The following is a 17,141-nucleotide window of genomic DNA, read 5'->3' on the forward strand; positions in this document are numbered from 1 at the left end:
TTTGTGCTTCTAGTTTAGTAAGTTAATCTTAATTTTCTGCTGTAGCAACACTGCAGGATATTTTGTTTGTAGAACACTCGCATGGAAAAGCTGTTTTAAAAGTCGGACAAAATAAGCCAAATAGTCACAAGTAAACCCAAAAAAAGCTATTATTGTAACCCCATTGAGATATATATGCCAATCACAATGGCATAGTCCCCTTCAACAGTAGAATAGAATAGGGTCATTCCTCAATAATCTCCTCGAGCATCAGATATTGAAGTGCTATCGAGTATCTGGCGATCGTCGCCTTCTCTTTGCTGCTGCCGGGGACGCTGTTAGCCTTTAGCATGTATGAACCTGAGCCATCACCTTTTAACAACGAAAACGAGAGATCATTTATCACCTTAACAATGCAAAAATATGATTAAAGGAAAAGCATATTTTGTGCCTATCTGTAATTTCATGATACTTCAGACAAATTTAGGAAAACTGGGTTCTAACCAGAGGGAATAAACTGAGTTGAAGGGACAAAAGTCAAGTCAATTTACATGAGAGAATTCCAAAAACAGGCACAAAAAGCTAAATCTATCCTATATACAAAACAGCAGGTCTATTAGATTCCTGTAGTCACTTTCCCTCCCATGTTTACCCTAAACTCCCTTTAACAAAAGTATGCCAGTAGTATTTACAGATTTTTTTTTTTTTTTTTTGGTAGATTATTAAACTTACATTTAGGAATTGGAGAGTAAAAGGCAAGTAAACACAGCCATCAAATCAAATGATGTCTTGAATTCACGCAAAAACAAGGATTTCCACATCAGATTGCAGGGAAAAAAGGGCATAATGTTGAAGCAATCTCTTGATAAACTCGATCGTTTGGTCACCGTAAAAACATTTTCAACAGAATTATAAGATAAAGATGTAACAGAAGCACTTGCGATGCAAATGTAAAACAAAACAGCATTATGCAATCTCACCACTTCAGTGCCAAATATCAAAATGAATCACAGACCACGCAAGTTTACCTCTAATTGTAAAGATGCACTTTATCCATCGCTTATAAATGAATAACAATCTAGGCGTGTCGCCCTGGTGTGTATCAGCGAGTAAAAGAGCGCACGTCCCCGTCGTTTGCATTCTCCCGCTGGGAGAAATACATTTCGAGTTATGAACCATGTACTAAATAATACAAGAAAACTTTCACACATTCGCTAGATGAAATAAATTCGATGTGTAATTATTATATATTATTAAGAGTTCAGTGAACTTTTACTTTGCATGTGCAATAGCATCCTGGCATAGGGCCAACGTCCGAACCATGGCTATGTCTCTACCTCTCGCATTGGCGTATCTTTGTTGACAAATCCTGTAACATTTGAACATCATTATAAAACACTGTGAAACTATGTTTTGCTAAGACAAGTGTAGTAGTAAAGATGGACAGTAGGGTTTCTGAAAACTAAACAGGAATACAGACAAATAGAAGATAAAATTGAAGCAGAGACAGGAAGATTTGATGCAGATTTGGATACGCGCAGCAATAACTCAGCTAGTAAATTTAGCAACTTCGCAGTGAAACTTTTCACTCTTGCGAAGAAACATTTATGTCATGCAAATAATTATTGTTGAAGCTGCGTTACTTCGCAGATCAATCATAGACACGAGTTAGCACGCAGGAACTTACCTCTCGCTAAAGAAATCTCCGAAATCGTCAATAATAACTGCTACCGGAAAGCTCTCGTGCAGGTGAAATGCAGCAAAATACTTTTTGATTCCTTCGTCATCTTCGACGTACCTAAAAGCCGACGAGTAATCGAAGTCAAATACTCATCCTTGAGAACAAGATGATCGCGTTGTACTCGTCCATTATACAAGTGCAAAATAACAGTTTGTCTACAAAAACTTAAGCTACTAGAGAATGACACTTTGAATTAAACGAGGCTAGGAGGCTGGTGGGATTTGAACTTAGAATCTTATGCTGTAATGCCATGTGAACCAATTGTTAGCCGTTTAAAAGCTTAAGTTGTCAGAGAACGGTATTTCAGTACTTCATACTAAAAAACAAGTACATATAATTCCAAACTAAAAGATGAAGGATTCTTACTTCATTTGTATTTGTTGAAGCGCGTCCGAAGATGGATCAACATTCTGAAAAGAGAAAGGAAATTAATCAATCACATGAACAAATAAACATGCTACAAATAATAGGCCAAATTAATTTGATATTGAAACAAGAAAAAGGAGGTGTTTTTGACCGACTTGTGATAAAAATGGGGGCTTGTTCTCGAATTTTCGCTTGCTGCAGATGAATACCACATCACGATCACTACCCAACGCACAGTTGATTGCGAATTGGAATAAGAGAGAGCTCTTTCCACTGTTCTATCAAAAAATGCACAAAAAAAAGTGATAATAGTAAAAAAAAAAAGAAAAAGAAAAAAAGGGGGGCGGGGGAGGAGAAATATACCAACATGGAGGCCCCGAGAGGAGGGTCAATGATTGGATAGAAGAGAGATCAACAGGTTGACTTGTGGAGAAGAATCTCTCCACCATTTTTTTTTTTTTTCTTTTTCTTTACGGAAAACTAATGGTGTAGATAAGGTGTTCGATGAAATGCTTCAGTCAAAATCCACATTTTTTACACTTCTATTTGGTATTTTGAACTCGTGGGCGTTCATTTCACAGTTGTGCTGTGTAGCCTTTATTAGAAAATACTTAATATTTTATATAATTTATAAGTAAAACCGCATAGAACTTAATATGAAAATACCCCACCTTATAAAAATTTAATTTTACTATCAACTTTTCTATTTATTTGATGAGAACTAGTTAGTAAGTAAGTAAGTAAGTAAGTAAGCGGCACACAAACTTTAAAATTTAAACATTTTTTATTTTAATAAATTTATAGCTGTAAAAATTACATAAGGTGTATTAATTAAATATGTAGACATAAACGATATATTGAAATTTTAAATTAAAGTATTGGTAACTTACTCGAATCAAATAAATTGAAATAATAATTTGTCATGCTTTTTCCAAAAAACCAAACACCATCGTTGCGTGCATGCAATTGTAGCTGGTGAGTGACCAAAGTTTAGTTAGTTAATTCATGAATTATTAAAAATCCGAACAAAACAGTCCATATGTGATTTATTCTCAAAAATTCGAAATAAAACGTGAATTTTTGGGTTAGATTTATTATTCGCGAAAATTTGCGTAAGCCGAACTATTCGGCCAAAAAAAATGCACAAAATTTTTAGATAAAATCCCTTTCCAAATTATTACCGAATTATTCGCAAATTATTGAAAAACTTCATAAATTTTCAATATACGTGGATTGTGAAAAAGATGAAGATAAAGATGACAGTGAAATTTATTATTGCTTTTTTTTGCTTTATCTACTTTATTTTGTAAATATCTATTTTTATATTCTTAAGAATTTATAACTATATATACTAATAGTATAAATTTAGAGAAAAAATTTAGTTTAATGGCCGATTTTTTTATCCCAAATTTTTAATTAGCGAACGTATAATTTTCATATAAATCGCGTATTCGAATAATTGACGAATTTATTTTTTAAGTCGTATTTTTTAACCAATTTAAAGATTGAGATACGAATTTTATTCCGATTTTGGCTGAATCCGAATTAACTAACTATAAACCAAACTCACCATTCGGAGCGGAGCCGAGCCCGAAAGTTTCGGGTCAAAGTTTCTTGATCCGAAGTCCGAACCCGATCAAGCCGGTTCGTCCTGATGTGGATATTAGCCGTCGGATCTGATCTAAACGGCCGTAATGGCTTTCTTTTCAACTGTGCCCTAAACCCCAAATTTCCAAATCGCCTCGACCTTTTTTCGGCCTCTTCCTCCTCCTCCTCCTCGAACCTCTCACTCTCTCCATCGACCCCCTCTTCTGGTACTTTCCTTTCCCCTCTCTTTATCCTCTCCTCTCCTCTCCTCTCCTCTCCGTTACCCTAATCGATTCCTACGAACCTCTCCACCGACGCTTTTGGAGCTAGGGTTTCTCGCTCCGCCGCGGGTGTCGAATTATACGGCGAGGGCGAGATCGGCGTCCTCTGCGGGAACCTTTTCCTCCGTCGTACGAAGGTGTGCGAATTTTTTAAGGGTTTTTTTGTGTTTAGATGATTGTATTTGGTCTGAAAGTGGAGCGGATAAATCTCATGCAGAAATTATTATGATTTTGATTGATTTTGTTGGCGATTTTTGTGTTCTTGTTGCTGAAATTGATGAAAGGTTTTTCGCCTTTTTGGAGTTTGATCCTGGGGGATGCTCGTGATTAATGTTTCAGCGTGTATCTCTTGGATTAGATTTTGATAGGTTTATGGCGATTTTAGTGTTCTTTTGGCTGAAATCGATGAACAGGTTGCGCCTTTTTGGGCTTTGATCGCAGGGGACGCTCGTGATTAGTGTTTCGGTATTCTACAATTTTTTAGATGTTTGCTTCCTTGATCAATTGTGGACTTAGGTTAATTACAGAGAGTTAGATTGTTTTTGCAGTGTTGAAGTGATGAAACAATGCGGTATGGTGGCTGCATCTTAATGGCCTTTAGATATAAAACTTAATATGTGATCTCGCAATAAGTTTAGTTCCTGTTGGAAGCGGTTATAGGTTAAATTCTGGGAATCCAAAGTTGGACCATTTATCTACTTCATGTGCTGAATTGAAACTTAAATACTCACCTTTAGGTTCAGAGATCAGCATAAATTAAAAGAATGAATGAATATGGAATGTTTTGGATACTAGGTTTTTGTGTCTTCTGTTTACATTGCCTATGATGAATGAGCGGATCTTAGAATTAATGATAATATATTTAACTTGTATGGGTCTGCCAATCAGTCATATTAGTTGATCCAGCAATTGTTTGGAGAATAGGCTAATGACATTCATATATATGTTGAATGTTGTTAGCTCACCCAGAAATTCCAAAATTATTTCAGTTGTTGAGCCAATCATCTTATATTTTCTCAAATCAGCTAATTTGAAACTAATATTTTGATTGATGATTCAGTTGTACATTTTTAATGGTTGCGTGGTAATATATTTGACTTATTATTGTATAAAATGATTATCTTTCTTTTATCTTTGTTATCTTTTTCTTTCCTATTCATTCAGGTTTTATAGGTTACATAAAATATTAATATAGTCTTTTGTTATATTAAGCCATGTTCCCTAACACATCTTTTATTTATTTGTTTTCAAATTCAAATTCATAATATTCTGGCTGGTGGTTTCTCCTTGCTATTGTTGGCTATCTACATACTCTTCTTTTCTGAAAAAAACAAAGTGGAAAATTTTTTTTGGGGGCTTTTTATTGCCAAAAAAACAATATAGATGTTTTGAGTATGCTGTTTCTATGATCTAATTGCATAAAATTTTTTCTTTTATCTGATTACATAAGATTTGAGTTAAAGACCAAGAAAATTGTAAATGGTGCCAAAGGAAGTCTATCTTTATTTTACCACATATTCTTGTTTTATTTACTCTTTTTCACTTGGATTCACTTGATCTGCAAATTCTTTGGTTGATTGTTCATCTCTTATCACATTATTTGTATTTTTGTTGGCACACATATTACTCAAATCTGGTGGCTTGTTATCAATTTCTTATCGCTAACACTAGTTTAAATTGGTACGAACTTGAATTTCGATAATCAATTTTGAATTATCATATTGTAAAGTTCTCATGAACTGTAATAGGATCTTTCTTTGATCCATGTAGTTGTACTCTATGCATTGTTTTTTGACATGATGAAAGAGCTAGTATGATATTCTTTTTCTTGTACCGCCTGCTCTTGGAATCAGTTCAAAGTGAAAAGATAATTAGCTAAATTATTTCTGCTTCTTTTGACCGTGCCTCTACCATGTAAAATTTTCTGGCAAGTGGATGATTAAATGTTCTGCTTAGGTGCCTAGCTGAGAATGATGGAAAATGCATTATGTTACTGCTAATAAAAGCTATTTCAATTGTTTATGGCCTCTACTGTCTGCCTGTCTATCTCAAATCATGCTCGTTTTCTCTGATTTTCAGAAAAATAATTTATCTTTGTTGTTATCTGCATCCCTTCTACTTGAATCATTAAAATAATATAATCTTTATAATCCTTTTATTGTGCCTTTTCCTTAGCTGTGCTGTCTGAGTATAACTGAAGAGGGTCTCGAGTTTGTTGATAATTCAAGTCTGATAGCCGAGGACTGTACTTTGCAACCCTTGTACTATGAAATGATTACACATCTCTTATGAAGTCCATTTCCACTTCTACTATGTTAAATTAAATTCTTTGTATGTTGCTACTCTTTCTTTTGCTTTATTAGGTTATTTGGATATAATGGAAGATAGTCAATTCGTGGTTCCTCCAGCAGTAGCTTCTACAGACTATCCATCCACTGGTCAATTGCCTGCTGGATATGCAGCCTCCAATCCAGACGCTACTGCTGCTGGTGGAGAAGCTGATCCTGCATCTTCTGCAGCTGCTGTTTATGCTTCAGTGGATAACACAAATCCTGAAGCAAAAATTGAAATTCAAAATTCAGGCTCTGTTGCACAGGAAGCCACATATGGTATGGCTTCGGAGTCTGAAAATGATAATGAGGCTTCTGGAGCTGGTCAAAACATTGGAAGCCAAGACACCACTGCTAGTACGTACCCAGTTGATTACAGTTCTTTGAACGGAACTGCTGCTGATGTGGCAAGTTATCAATCTACTGGAGTTACCGAGAATGGAGTTTTGACAAATGATGCAAGTGGTCAAGTTCTTGGGCAACCATACGAGGATGGTATTGGAATTTCGTGCTATTTCCAATGAGCTATTATTGGTTCTTGTCTGCTTATTCTTCACGATTATTGTTTTCATGTTGATGTAATTTTCCCAATTTTCTTTTTGCAGCGGCATATTCTCCTGAAGAGGAGAGATTGTGGAATATGGTTAGAGTAAATTGTTTAGACTTCAATGCTTGGACAGCCCTTATTGAAGAAACAGAGAAAGTTGCAGAGGTATGATCTGGTTTCCTTAGTTTGTTGATCTTACTGTATTTATCTTCAACTTCAAAATTTTGTTTTCTGAATGTTTAGAATATTCTTGAACGAACTTACTGATCACGTCATTGGATTGGCAGATACTTTAGTTCTTGGCGTCTCAGCCTAATATCTTTCACTTATCTTTAACTACTGGAGGTTGAATTTGTGTGTCTTTAAAGCATTTATAGACTAAATCATTTGGTCCGGCAGATACTTTAGTATTTTTACTCTCCTCCATTTTCTAAATTGTGGATATTTTCTTCTTTCCCTCCTAACCTTTAAACTACTAAAAATTCACCCTCTTTATTATCTGAAGCATCTAGTTGATGTACTATTTGGATATGTTCTTTAGATTCTCACTTATTCTGTTATTATAGATTTTGCCTGTAATGCCTATCCAATAGTTAAAACAAGAGCTGGAGATAACTGTGAATATCTATGTCTAGTTCTCAACCTATCGTTAAGTAATTGTGATGCAAGTCTGCAGTCTGGATGTATCTCTGTATGGAAGAGGAAGATAAAACATGGCTTTAAAGTTTAAAATTCACTTGGCTTCATCTTACATGAATCCAATGAACGTGGGGCTGCCTTCTGAAGAAGGCAGTATAGTTGATCACACTAAAGCATTAATCGTGTGGAGGGAATGAATAATATGACTGAGTCGCTATCAAATTTATTTGTCCACATAGTGTTTTTAATACTTATATCACTTAATCATTTTTTTCACCTTTCTTTATGAAATATTTGTTATTCACGTCTTGGTTTGTGCTAACATGTTTGTCTTAATCTTTTCCTTGCAGAATAACATTATAAAGATTAGAAAAGTCTATGATTCATTTTTAGTTGAATTCCCTCTATGTTTTGGCTACTGGAAAAAATATGCTGATCATGAAGGGCGTCTTGATAGCGTGGAAAAGGTTGTGGAGGTTTATGAAAGGGCTGTTCTGGCAGTGACCTACTCAGTGGAAATATGGGTTAACTATTGTCAGTTTGCCATATCAACATACGAGGATCCAGATGTCATTAGAAGGTAACACATATTCAGTTCATTTTCTGCTATACTTCCCATTGATCTTCTTTTGTAATGATAGGTTAGTCATGGTTTTTACATATTCTAACCACATTTTGCATGAATGGACAGTGATAACCATATGCATGGAGAAAAGGTTTGATGGGAATGCACTTTAGAAAAAAAAATCTTTTCTAATGTGCCTACCCTTGTTTTCATCTATATTGTGTAGCTCTATTCAATTCTTTTAGCTTTTCTCTTTCATCATTTTGGCCTCTGTGTATGCCCTCCTTTTCTTATCTCCGAAAGGTCCCGTAGAAAACTTGTAGTCCATGAGTTACTGCTACCTTTACTTTGAGGCTATCATGGGTACATCGTTAATCAAAATGCTGCTCAGGAGACTACGCTGAATTATGGGCTAAGATGGCCCTTTTCCTCCTCCATTCCAAGGGCATAGTATGATTTTATCTGGAAGGTAAATGCAGTGTATTTGTGCCAACTTTGGAAGTGTCATCTGCTATTAGAAAAAAATTAAGACTTGTCATCTTAATACTCGATTTGCAACACGCTTGTGAGTACTGGGCACGTGCAATAACCTCTTTACATGCTTTTTCGTCCTTCAGGCTGTTTGAACGAGGTTTGGCATATGTAGGGACAGATTATCGATCAGATCTGTTGTGGGATGAGTACATTAGATATGAAGAGTCTCATCAGGCATGGAGTCATCTTGCGATGATTTATACAAGAATACTTGAGCATCCGATACAACAGCTTGATCGCTATTTTAATTGGTATGCATTCTTTTTGTTTGCTTTTTCTTTCTTTGCATCCATTAGAATTCTAGTAGAGCAATCAACGGAGAATTACTTAAGTCATAGCTCTCTGACATTGAATCCTTAGATCTATTCATGGTTTTAGTTGTAAGGCACACCCAGGCTCAAGGGCTCTTGGAGTCTGCGCACAAGGCACAAGGTGCACTATGTACATGCCTGAGGAAAAAGAGGGGTGCATTTACCCACTTATTATTTTTGTTAAAATACTCACTAGAAGACCTATACAACCACTATAAACAAATAACTAGTAAGATTCAGAAAAATGATATCATGTTAAATTGAATCATAACAATAAACAATTAACAAATCAGTCTAGTGATGCAATTTGATATAAATGCTAAAATATTGACCAAACGCTTATTTTAGTTATGTATGCAAACATCTGAAATTTGCAATCAAGGTTTGTAAAACCTTGTTCATAAACATCCAAAACTCCCTCGCAAAATCCAAAATCTGTATCCAGGCAGGAATGTCTAATCAGCATCTTGTGCCTCGGCCGAGGTGTACACCTAGGACAAGGTGCCTGGATTGGAGCCTTGATCCTAGGTCTCTCGGTATGTGCTTGAGAAACGCTTTTCCTGTGTTTTTATCTGGGGCAATGACCATGTTCAGGCTGAACTTTTCTTTCATATTATTGTTTCAGCCTTTATGCTGGCATCAGTGATCTATTATTCGTTACCTTACACACTTCCGTAAGCTTATTTGCTATTAGCTAAATGTACTAATGTTTTTCCACAATGATACTAAATTTGTGATTTCATTTTGAATTGGTCGGGGGAAATAGCTGGGTTCCTATATAAGGTGCTTTAGATAAATTATGGTTGATTGATCATAACAAGTCATCTGCTATGTTGTGTATGTTGTATTATTTACTGTAGCAAGCACTCCACGGTATATACTGTAATCCTCTCCCACATCCCCCAGTGGTCATTTGACTTCTTTTATCACTTGAATCGGAGCGTGTAAGTAGTTGAAGGAGCATGAATTGAGTTTGACTTTGACATAAAGGCGAAGTGTATCCCAAATCATCAAGCTATCTGTTACTTCTCATGCCTATTAGTGTTCTCACTTTGATGTGTCTATCTTCATTTATCTGGGAGTCCTTATGCTTGTACTCCATGTTACCATCTGCACCTTAGTGATAATGTGGCAATGGACACGAATAATAAAGTAGTTGTAGGCTCAATTGCGTGTGCATATGTAATAGCAGACTTTTTGAAGCTATCCTGGGTCAACCTTTGAAATCTTATTGTTTCATTCAATTTTCTTCTTCTTTACATAACAGTTTCAAAGACTTGGCTGCTACTCGACCTTTGTCAGAAATAAGAACTGCCGAAGAAGCTGCTTTGTTGTCTGCCACAACAGAGAATGATGGCCAACAAGGTCTTGAGGGCGAGGTTCGTTCTGATGGTGTAGAACAGTCTCCTAAACCCGTAAGTGCAGGTTTAACAGAAGCAGAGGAGTTGGAGAAGTATATTGCAATTAGGGAAGAGATGTATAAGAAAGCTAAAGAGTACGATTCTAAGATCGTTGGTTTTGAAACAGCTATAAGAAGGCCATACTTCCATGTCAGGCCACTTGATGACTCAGAGCTTGAAAACTGGCAGAACTATCTTGATTTTATAGAGAGGGGAGATGACTTTAATAAGGTACGCGGTTGACTTTATTTTTTAATTTTCTTATGTTGCTTTGAGACTTTTCGTTAATGTCTTTCACTTTATGTTGGCTGCATTCTATGCTTTAATGGCTAGTATGTTCGATGACGCTACATTGTAAAATGGGATAATGAACTGACGATAGAGCGTGGGCATGTTGTTTGGTTTCTATGAGGCTAAGTATTTCAAACCCTTATTTGTCAATGGACATTCTGGGTTCCGCATACATGTTGTGCCAATATCTGTTTTTTTTGAAATTCGAATCTCATATATGCAGGTGTTTGCTTATTGCTTACCACTTAACCAGTTAACCATCTATCTATCAGGCAAGGATGGTCCCTCCTTTCATATTGAGGGGCCTCCCTAATCAGCTAATGGAGTACTTCTTGTGAACTTCTCTTTGTTGGAATATTAATTTTTTTTACTTGCTTGATTCTTTGTCTTTTTCCCTTTTCTACTTCTTAACATTGTGATTGTTTCAGGTTGTCAAATTGTATGAAAGATGTCTAATTGCATGTGCTAATTATCCCGAGTTTTGGATCCGCTATGTGTTATGTATGGAGGCTAGTGGAAGCATGGAGCTTGCTAATAATGCTCTTGCTCGTGCCACTCAAGTTTTTGTGAAGGTATGAATTAGACCTAGAACCACGCATGCATGTTTATTGTTATCTTCGAAAGTAATAATATGCTAATGGTGATATCCAACATTTTTCTGGTTTTTCTGAAAAATAAGACATGAAGTATTTGCTCTACAGCAAGAGTAGTTTTTTATTGATATCTTCCTTACTGTTATTGCCTTAACATGAAGTCTTTGTTTCTTGTACATGGCTTCTTCTTTAGTTTGTTTACAAACATTGTGTTATCCTTGGTGTTTTATTTTCACATCCATGTGTTCGTAAAGCACACACTCAGTACTAGCACCGACAAACCAACCACCCCTCTCCCATCTTTGACAAATCAAAGAGAGAGGGTTCTGTATCAAACATAACTGACTTGGAGATTAGAGGATCTGTATGAAAAGAAAGCTTCCGGCAGAGGAAAATTTAGAGGCTCTTAAGCTTGTCAAGAAAAAGAAAGAGGGATTTAGAAAAGAATAACATGGAAAAAAAAACTTTTATAATTTTCTCCAGATTGTGTGCCAACTCTCTTTATTTGTCATTGTATAGTTCGCAGACAAAGAGCACATAATGGAAAATCTGTTACTGTAGTTATCCAAATAGTGGTGCTTGTATAAGTTAAATAAGAAAAGATTGAGGAAGTTGCAAATATATTAGTGAACACAAAATTCAATCTCCATAGGTCCAAAATGCTAGGTTTTCTTTGTTCTTGGTGAATAGCACTAAGTGCAGCAATTTGCTGTTCTTGTGCTAATGCGTAGTCTTTGCTTTGCATAGCTGCCCTTGTCTGAATGTGGGTTTCAGGTCACTTATATTTATCCTTTGTTGTTATTTCCCCATATACATGATTAAGTTCTAATCATTGTGTTTTTTTTAATCTATTATTTTTTAGTACAAGGCATGTTAACATTTTGTATATACTTTTTCTAAACAGAAACAGCCAGAGATTCACCTTTTTGCTGCCAGATTCAAGGAACTAAGTGGAGATGTTTCAGGAGCACGTGAAGTATATCAGTTTCTATACTCTGAAGGATCTCCTGGGCTGCTAGAAGCCCTTGTGAAGCATGCGAATATGGAATATCGTCAGGTACCTCTCAATATTACTTTAAATTCTGCTCATATCTTTGCATCAAGTTTTACTCTAATTTTTATCTGAATTTGCAGGGAGAGAAAGAAGCTGCCTTTTCTGTTTATGAAAAGGCTATTGCTGCTGAACAGGAAAAAGAGCAGAGCCATCTTTTGCCTATGCTTATTATTCAGTACTCTCGATTTGTATATTTGGTACGGTATACATTTTATTGTCATTGGTTGTTGAAAAAGTCACAGTAACTCTTTGATTATATTTTCATAGTATATTTATTATAGCTTGATCGCTAGGCTCAAACATATGCACCCCCACCCCCACCCACCCCAAAAACAACCCACAACACACGTGCATACAAAAATAGAAAAAATCAAATACTCTCGACTAGGTGCTATTCTTAAACTTTGTGCTTCCTTCCCTTTAGCATACTGCTAAACATCTCTTGAGCCACCTAGTTGTCATTCATAGTTAACTTACTAAATTTATTTACTTTTAAAAAGAAATTTTGTGACTTTAGAAATTTTCTTACTTCTATACTATTTTTGTTTACAAGGAATTTGGTTCGTCTACTGAATTTTATTCAAAAACATACCACCCGCAGCGAATTGAGTTACTGTATTCACGGTGTCTTTTGATCCTAGTTTATTTAAGATGTCTTCTCTATTGTACTCTTTAATGAAATTTATGGCTTCGCTCTTTTTTGCTATACTCCTCTAGGTTGCTGGTGATCTGGAAAAGGCAAGGGGAATATTATCTGGATCCTTGGGTCACCTGCAACTGTCAAGACCTGTTCTTGAGGTTTGTTTTGAAATTCAGCTGATAATTTCCCCCTTTTTCCATTTGTGATTCTTTAGTTGTCTATTTTTAACCTAGTCATTTGATATTTGTAGGCTGTGATTCATCTAGAGTCAATTCATCCATCTCCTAAGCATGTTGAGTCTGTAGATTCATTGGTGGAGAAGTTCATTACACCTGATGCTGAAAATCCCAACGTGACTGCAAGCACGAGCGACAGAGAAGAGATATCTTCGATATTCCTGGAGGTAAAAGTTTGAAAATCTGTTTCATATATCTGTTAAATTTCATTGGTTGTCATGACATCTAGTGAATACTCTGTACCATTTGTTTGTGTCATGGAAAATGTAAGAAACTATGGATTTTCTGTTTCCCGTTATCTTCTTGGTGTAGTAGAGTATGGAATCCATGGAATGTCTTTATGTTCAATTTCACAATAGCTTTTCGCCGGAAGTTTTTGCAGCGTCTATAATATCTTCTCATTGTGAAATAGCAGAAAGAATGGTTGAAGCTGAGGGACATTTTTTGTTTTTCTCTTGGTTCCACTCAAATATAACTGAATCTAGTTAGTATGGAGAGGGTAATATGAGGTGGATGGTCTCAAGGAGTTGACATGCGGTGATATTATTGGATTATTATGATCTTTGATTTGGCTTGTAGAATGGTCATTGTTTAGAACTGGAGTTAATATATCATTTTCACATATAAAATTCACTGTGATTCTGAAGAAAATATAACTTTAGTTATCTGTCATCAATGCCAGCATCTAGGTTTATTAAAATTCTATGAATATGATTTATAATTTTTAGGTGCCATACTTTTTTACTTTAAGATTATAAAATTATTGTAGAATACTTTTGTTTTTGATGATCTCTATTGAGTTTCCAAAGTACTTTTGTCGAGGAGGAAAATTCAATGGAACAAATAAGCTGCTAATTTTTTTTTGGTTTTATTCAATGTAGTTCCCTTCGTTGTATAAATTATACAGTGTTGTTACTTCATCCTGACTTATTCCATGATATCTGTTACAATTTAAAGGGATAAGATTCTATGTTCTTCATTAGAGGATCACATGATTTGAAAATGCTCTAGCTCTTTTAGAACCTGTTCACTAATACAAGTTGCAACTGTCTCGCAGTTTTTGGATCTGTTTGGAGATGCTCAATCTATCAAGAAGGCTGAGAATCGGCATTCTATACTTTTCTTGCGTCACAGGCCTGCATTAGTATCAAGGAAACGAAGTGCTGACGATACCTTTGCCTCGGACAGGGCTAAAATGGCTAAGACTGGAGATGGAGGGCAATCAATTATGGGAGCCTACCCAAATGCTCAGAGCCAGTGGCCCAGTGGTTATGGTCAAAAGGCTCCAGCCTGGCCTCCGACTTCCCAAGCACAAGGGCAGCAATGGAGTACTGGATATGCACCACAGGTACGATTGTTGTTCAAATTCAGTTATGATGTTTCTTTTTGTGTACTTTTTAGTTGGATATAATGTAAAATACTTTTTTCTTCATTGTAGCAAACCTCTTTAACTGTAATTATGACACAAATATTGATGAATAATCTTACTAAATTTGCTGTAGCACTTGTTTTTCGTTATAATAAAGTAGTTTTAGCATAGTGACACCCAGGTTTAATCAGGCTTATACAAATAATATTTGGATTTCATTTTTGGTTTCTTACTCATTTTACATGTATTGACATTTCTCATTTGTGACACAATTATGCAGGCTGGTTATGCTGCATATGGAGGTTATGCTAATTATGGTCAACCAGTGCCTCAGCCAGCTCCTCAGGCTGCCACTTACAGTGCTTATCCTGCAACATACCCTACCCAGGTACTAAAGTCTCTCAATATTTTTGGTAAACGAGTGGGAGATGCATTTTTGTTGAACAATTGGCCCCATTGATGGAAGCTTAACAGCCTCATATATGGATAAGCTGTTTAAATTTCTAGTGAGCCTACATATCCATCACATTTGCTTTTGGCACTTTAATCTAGTTGGCTTCTTGTTGAGTGTTGTCTAGGTCCACCCACCCCAGGCACACATAAGCCCAAGGATGATAATGAAATCCATTCAACTTAAAAGCTTCGGCCTATTGGATCTAGGCCCACTAGTAATCTAGTATATATCAACCTTTTACTCTCCCATGGTAAGGTGTCAAGTGGAAGTGCAGTGATGTATGCAGCTGAGACATCCTAACAGACCGAGAGTAATTTTCTGATGAGAGACATGTGATGTATGCAGCTGAGTCATTATGATAGGTGTCAAGTGGAAGTGCAGTGATGTATGCAGCTGAATCATCCTAGCAGACCGAGAGTAATTATCTGATGAGAGACTCACATATGAACTCTTAAGGAGCTTCCTTTTTTACATGTGAACTAATCAAACTCTCCCTCAACTCCTCTTTGAATTCAAATCTTTTACACTCGAAGCATTGCACCAAGTTGTTTTTCAGCTCTTCTCTAAGACATACTTTTCAAGCTCTTTTATGAGTCACCAAGGACCCTTTATCAGAGTCCATATACTTTAACCTGCGCTACTCGGGAATTCATCTGAGCCCATGCAATTGGATTGCGCTTCTTGAGCTCGACTATTTTAAATGCAATAACCGTTTGAACCCATGCACCTGACCCGTGCCTCTGGGGTCCCTTTTTTTTTAGTGTACTGAACTAGTTTATCGCGTTACCATGACTTCCACGAACCCGTCATGTTTTGTAAGAGCCACTAACTTAATCGAACCAAACCACTTAGATGAGTAGCTCAGGATTTTCAAACCATCGGCCCGGATACCACTTGTTAGGAAGTTCTCGGCCCAATTAGGCTCACGAGTCCAAAGACGTGACATATCTAATGCAAGAACTAGTTCAACCTAAAAGCTTAAGACTATTAGGTTTAGGCCCGTTAGAATATATCCACTCTTAACTTATCCAATGTCGGACCATTCACATGTGAACTCTTAACATGTGTGACCTTTGTTTCATATCTTACTTAATTACTATATATGTTTCTTCTTCAAATTTGCAACTCGTTTCTTATAGTAAAAACATTATAAAAGGTGACTGCATGTCATTAGACCCTGTTAGAAATAGACCCTGTTGGAAGCAACTTGCAGAGAATTGTTTTATTTGGTTCTTTAATATGTGCTTATTTACTGCTTAAAAATGTTGACGTCAGAATTTTTGCTTATCCTATATGGTGTGCTCGAGCTGTTTTGTCCATTTTGTGTTTATTTTTAACACGTCTTTGTTTGCCTCCTCCTGGGTTTGATAGGCTTATGCACCACAACCTGCAGCAGCAGCAGCCGCAGCAGCGACAGTGGCAGCAACAGCAGCAGTGGCTGCAGCTTACCCTCAGCAGCCTGTGGCGTCAGCAGCGGCGGCTCAGCCGTATTATGGCACGTATTATTAGATCTACCCCTTGTTCCTTTTTCTATAACACCTGCCTCTCTGTATACTAGATTAGGTCCTTTTCTCTCATCTCTGTTGTATTTTCACTTGATCAACGTCAAAGATTGACTAATTTAGGAGGGTTCAAAACTTGCTTCTAAGCTTTCATGTAGTGATAATGTAATCTGTTACCTGGGTGGTGTCTTTCTAATTGGATTTTCACGTTGATGCATTAACGAAGGACCGGCCCTTTATGAAGTTAATTTCTTGAGGTCTGATTGTTAGCCGATTGCTGTTCCTTGGTGCTTTCAGACCAAAACACAAGTGAGCTTTTGTTACGAAAACAGTTCCGAACAGCTACTCAAACAGCATTTGTGAAGAAGCTCCCGCTAGGCCGAGCCGGTTCTTCATTTTCTCTTTTTCAGTAAACCTGGCTACAGGATGTAGGTTGGTGACTAGTATCTTGGGAAAGTTAAACTTCTTAATTTATCGGTTAGTTAAAAGTAAAACAAATGAGATTACTGGTGAAGTGCAGATGCAGTAAATTGCATGGTGTATGTGAAATTTCGCCGAACTAGTTGTGATGTGTTTTTTTTTTTTTTTTTGTTTTTACCCTTTTTTGGTGTTTGTAAGATGCTACCAGTGCTGGCCCACTCATGCATTAAGTGGGATTTGAATTTGGTCTTGTCATTTGCACTATCAGTGGTTACTGACCATTTCCACTATTAGTTAGTTTG

At 36.4% G+C, this 17,141-nt stretch overlaps 2 protein-coding genes across 7 annotated transcripts; one reads left to right on the forward strand and one right to left on the reverse strand.

The window, feature by feature from the left end:
- Positions 83-2,672, reverse strand: LOC109713764. 3 transcript variants are annotated; one of them, XM_020237951.1, is made up of 7 exons: positions 2,450-2,663; positions 2,242-2,359; positions 2,087-2,130; positions 1,667-1,777; positions 1,256-1,348; positions 1,008-1,126; positions 83-351 (listed from the first exon to the last, which is right to left on the reverse strand). In XM_020237951.1, the coding sequence occupies exons 1-7, from the start codon at positions 2,533-2,535 to the stop codon at positions 224-226; spliced, it is 699 nt and encodes a 232-aa protein (XP_020093540.1). In that variant the 5' UTR covers positions 2,536-2,663; the 3' UTR covers positions 83-223. The 3 variants fall into 3 exon arrangements, with proteins under 3 accessions (XP_020093540.1, XP_020093541.1, XP_020093542.1); XM_020237952.1 differs by having other exon boundaries at positions 2,242-2,364; positions 2,450-2,660; XM_020237953.1 differs by lacking the exon at positions 83-351 and having other exon boundaries at positions 1,003-1,161; positions 2,450-2,672.
- Positions 3,808-17,103, forward strand: LOC109713672 (pre-mRNA-processing factor 39). 4 transcript variants are annotated; one of them, XM_020237840.1, is made up of 16 exons: positions 3,819-3,900; positions 4,004-4,091; positions 6,130-6,215; positions 6,318-6,779; positions 6,890-6,996; positions 7,821-8,050; positions 8,653-8,820; positions 10,148-10,511; positions 11,000-11,143; positions 12,069-12,221; positions 12,299-12,415; positions 12,936-13,016; positions 13,109-13,261; positions 14,152-14,442; positions 14,744-14,851; positions 16,289-17,103. In XM_020237840.1, the coding sequence occupies exons 4-16, from the start codon at positions 6,332-6,334 to the stop codon at positions 16,424-16,426; spliced, it is 2,502 nt and encodes an 833-aa protein (XP_020093429.1). In that variant the 5' UTR covers positions 3,819-3,900; positions 4,004-4,091; positions 6,130-6,215; positions 6,318-6,331; the 3' UTR covers positions 16,427-17,103. The 4 variants fall into 4 exon arrangements, with proteins under 4 accessions (XP_020093430.1, XP_020093429.1, XP_020093432.1 ...); XM_020237841.1 differs by lacking the exon at positions 6,130-6,215 and having other exon boundaries at positions 3,808-3,900; XM_020237843.1 differs by lacking the exons at positions 3,819-3,900; positions 4,004-4,091; positions 6,130-6,215; positions 6,318-6,779; positions 6,890-6,996 and adding an exon at positions 8,427-8,504 and having other exon boundaries at positions 7,910-8,050.

This window comes from Ananas comosus, linkage group 8 (genome assembly GCF_001540865.1).
Source record: "Ananas comosus cultivar F153 linkage group 8, ASM154086v1, whole genome shotgun sequence".
Taxonomy (NCBI): Eukaryota; Viridiplantae; Streptophyta; class Magnoliopsida; order Poales; family Bromeliaceae; genus Ananas; species Ananas comosus.

Bases quoted from the DNA above. Each gene is read 5' to 3' on its own strand.
- LOC109713764 (XM_020237951.1), bottom strand. From the start codon at position 2,535: ATGGTGGAGAGATTCTTCTCCACAAGTCAACCTGTTGATCTCTCTTCT. The intron at 2,360-2,449 runs GTATATTTCTCC...TTGATAGAACAG, and splicing joins CTCTCGGGGCCTCCATGTTG to TGGAAAGAGCTCTCTCTTAT. The intron at 2,131-2,241 runs GTCGGTCAAAAA...TTCTCTTTTCAG, and splicing joins AGCCCCCATTTTTATCACAA to AATGTTGATCCATCTTCGGA.
- LOC109713672 (XM_020237841.1), top strand. From the start codon at position 6,332: ATGGAAGATAGTCAATTCGTGGTTCCTCCAGCAGTAGCTTCTACAGAC. The intron at 6,780-6,889 runs GTATTGGAATTT...TTCTTTTTGCAG, and splicing joins TGGGCAACCATACGAGGATG to CGGCATATTCTCCTGAAGAG. The intron at 12,222-12,298 runs GTACCTCTCAAT...CTGAATTTGCAG, and splicing joins CGAATATGGAATATCGTCAG to GGAGAGAAAGAAGCTGCCTT.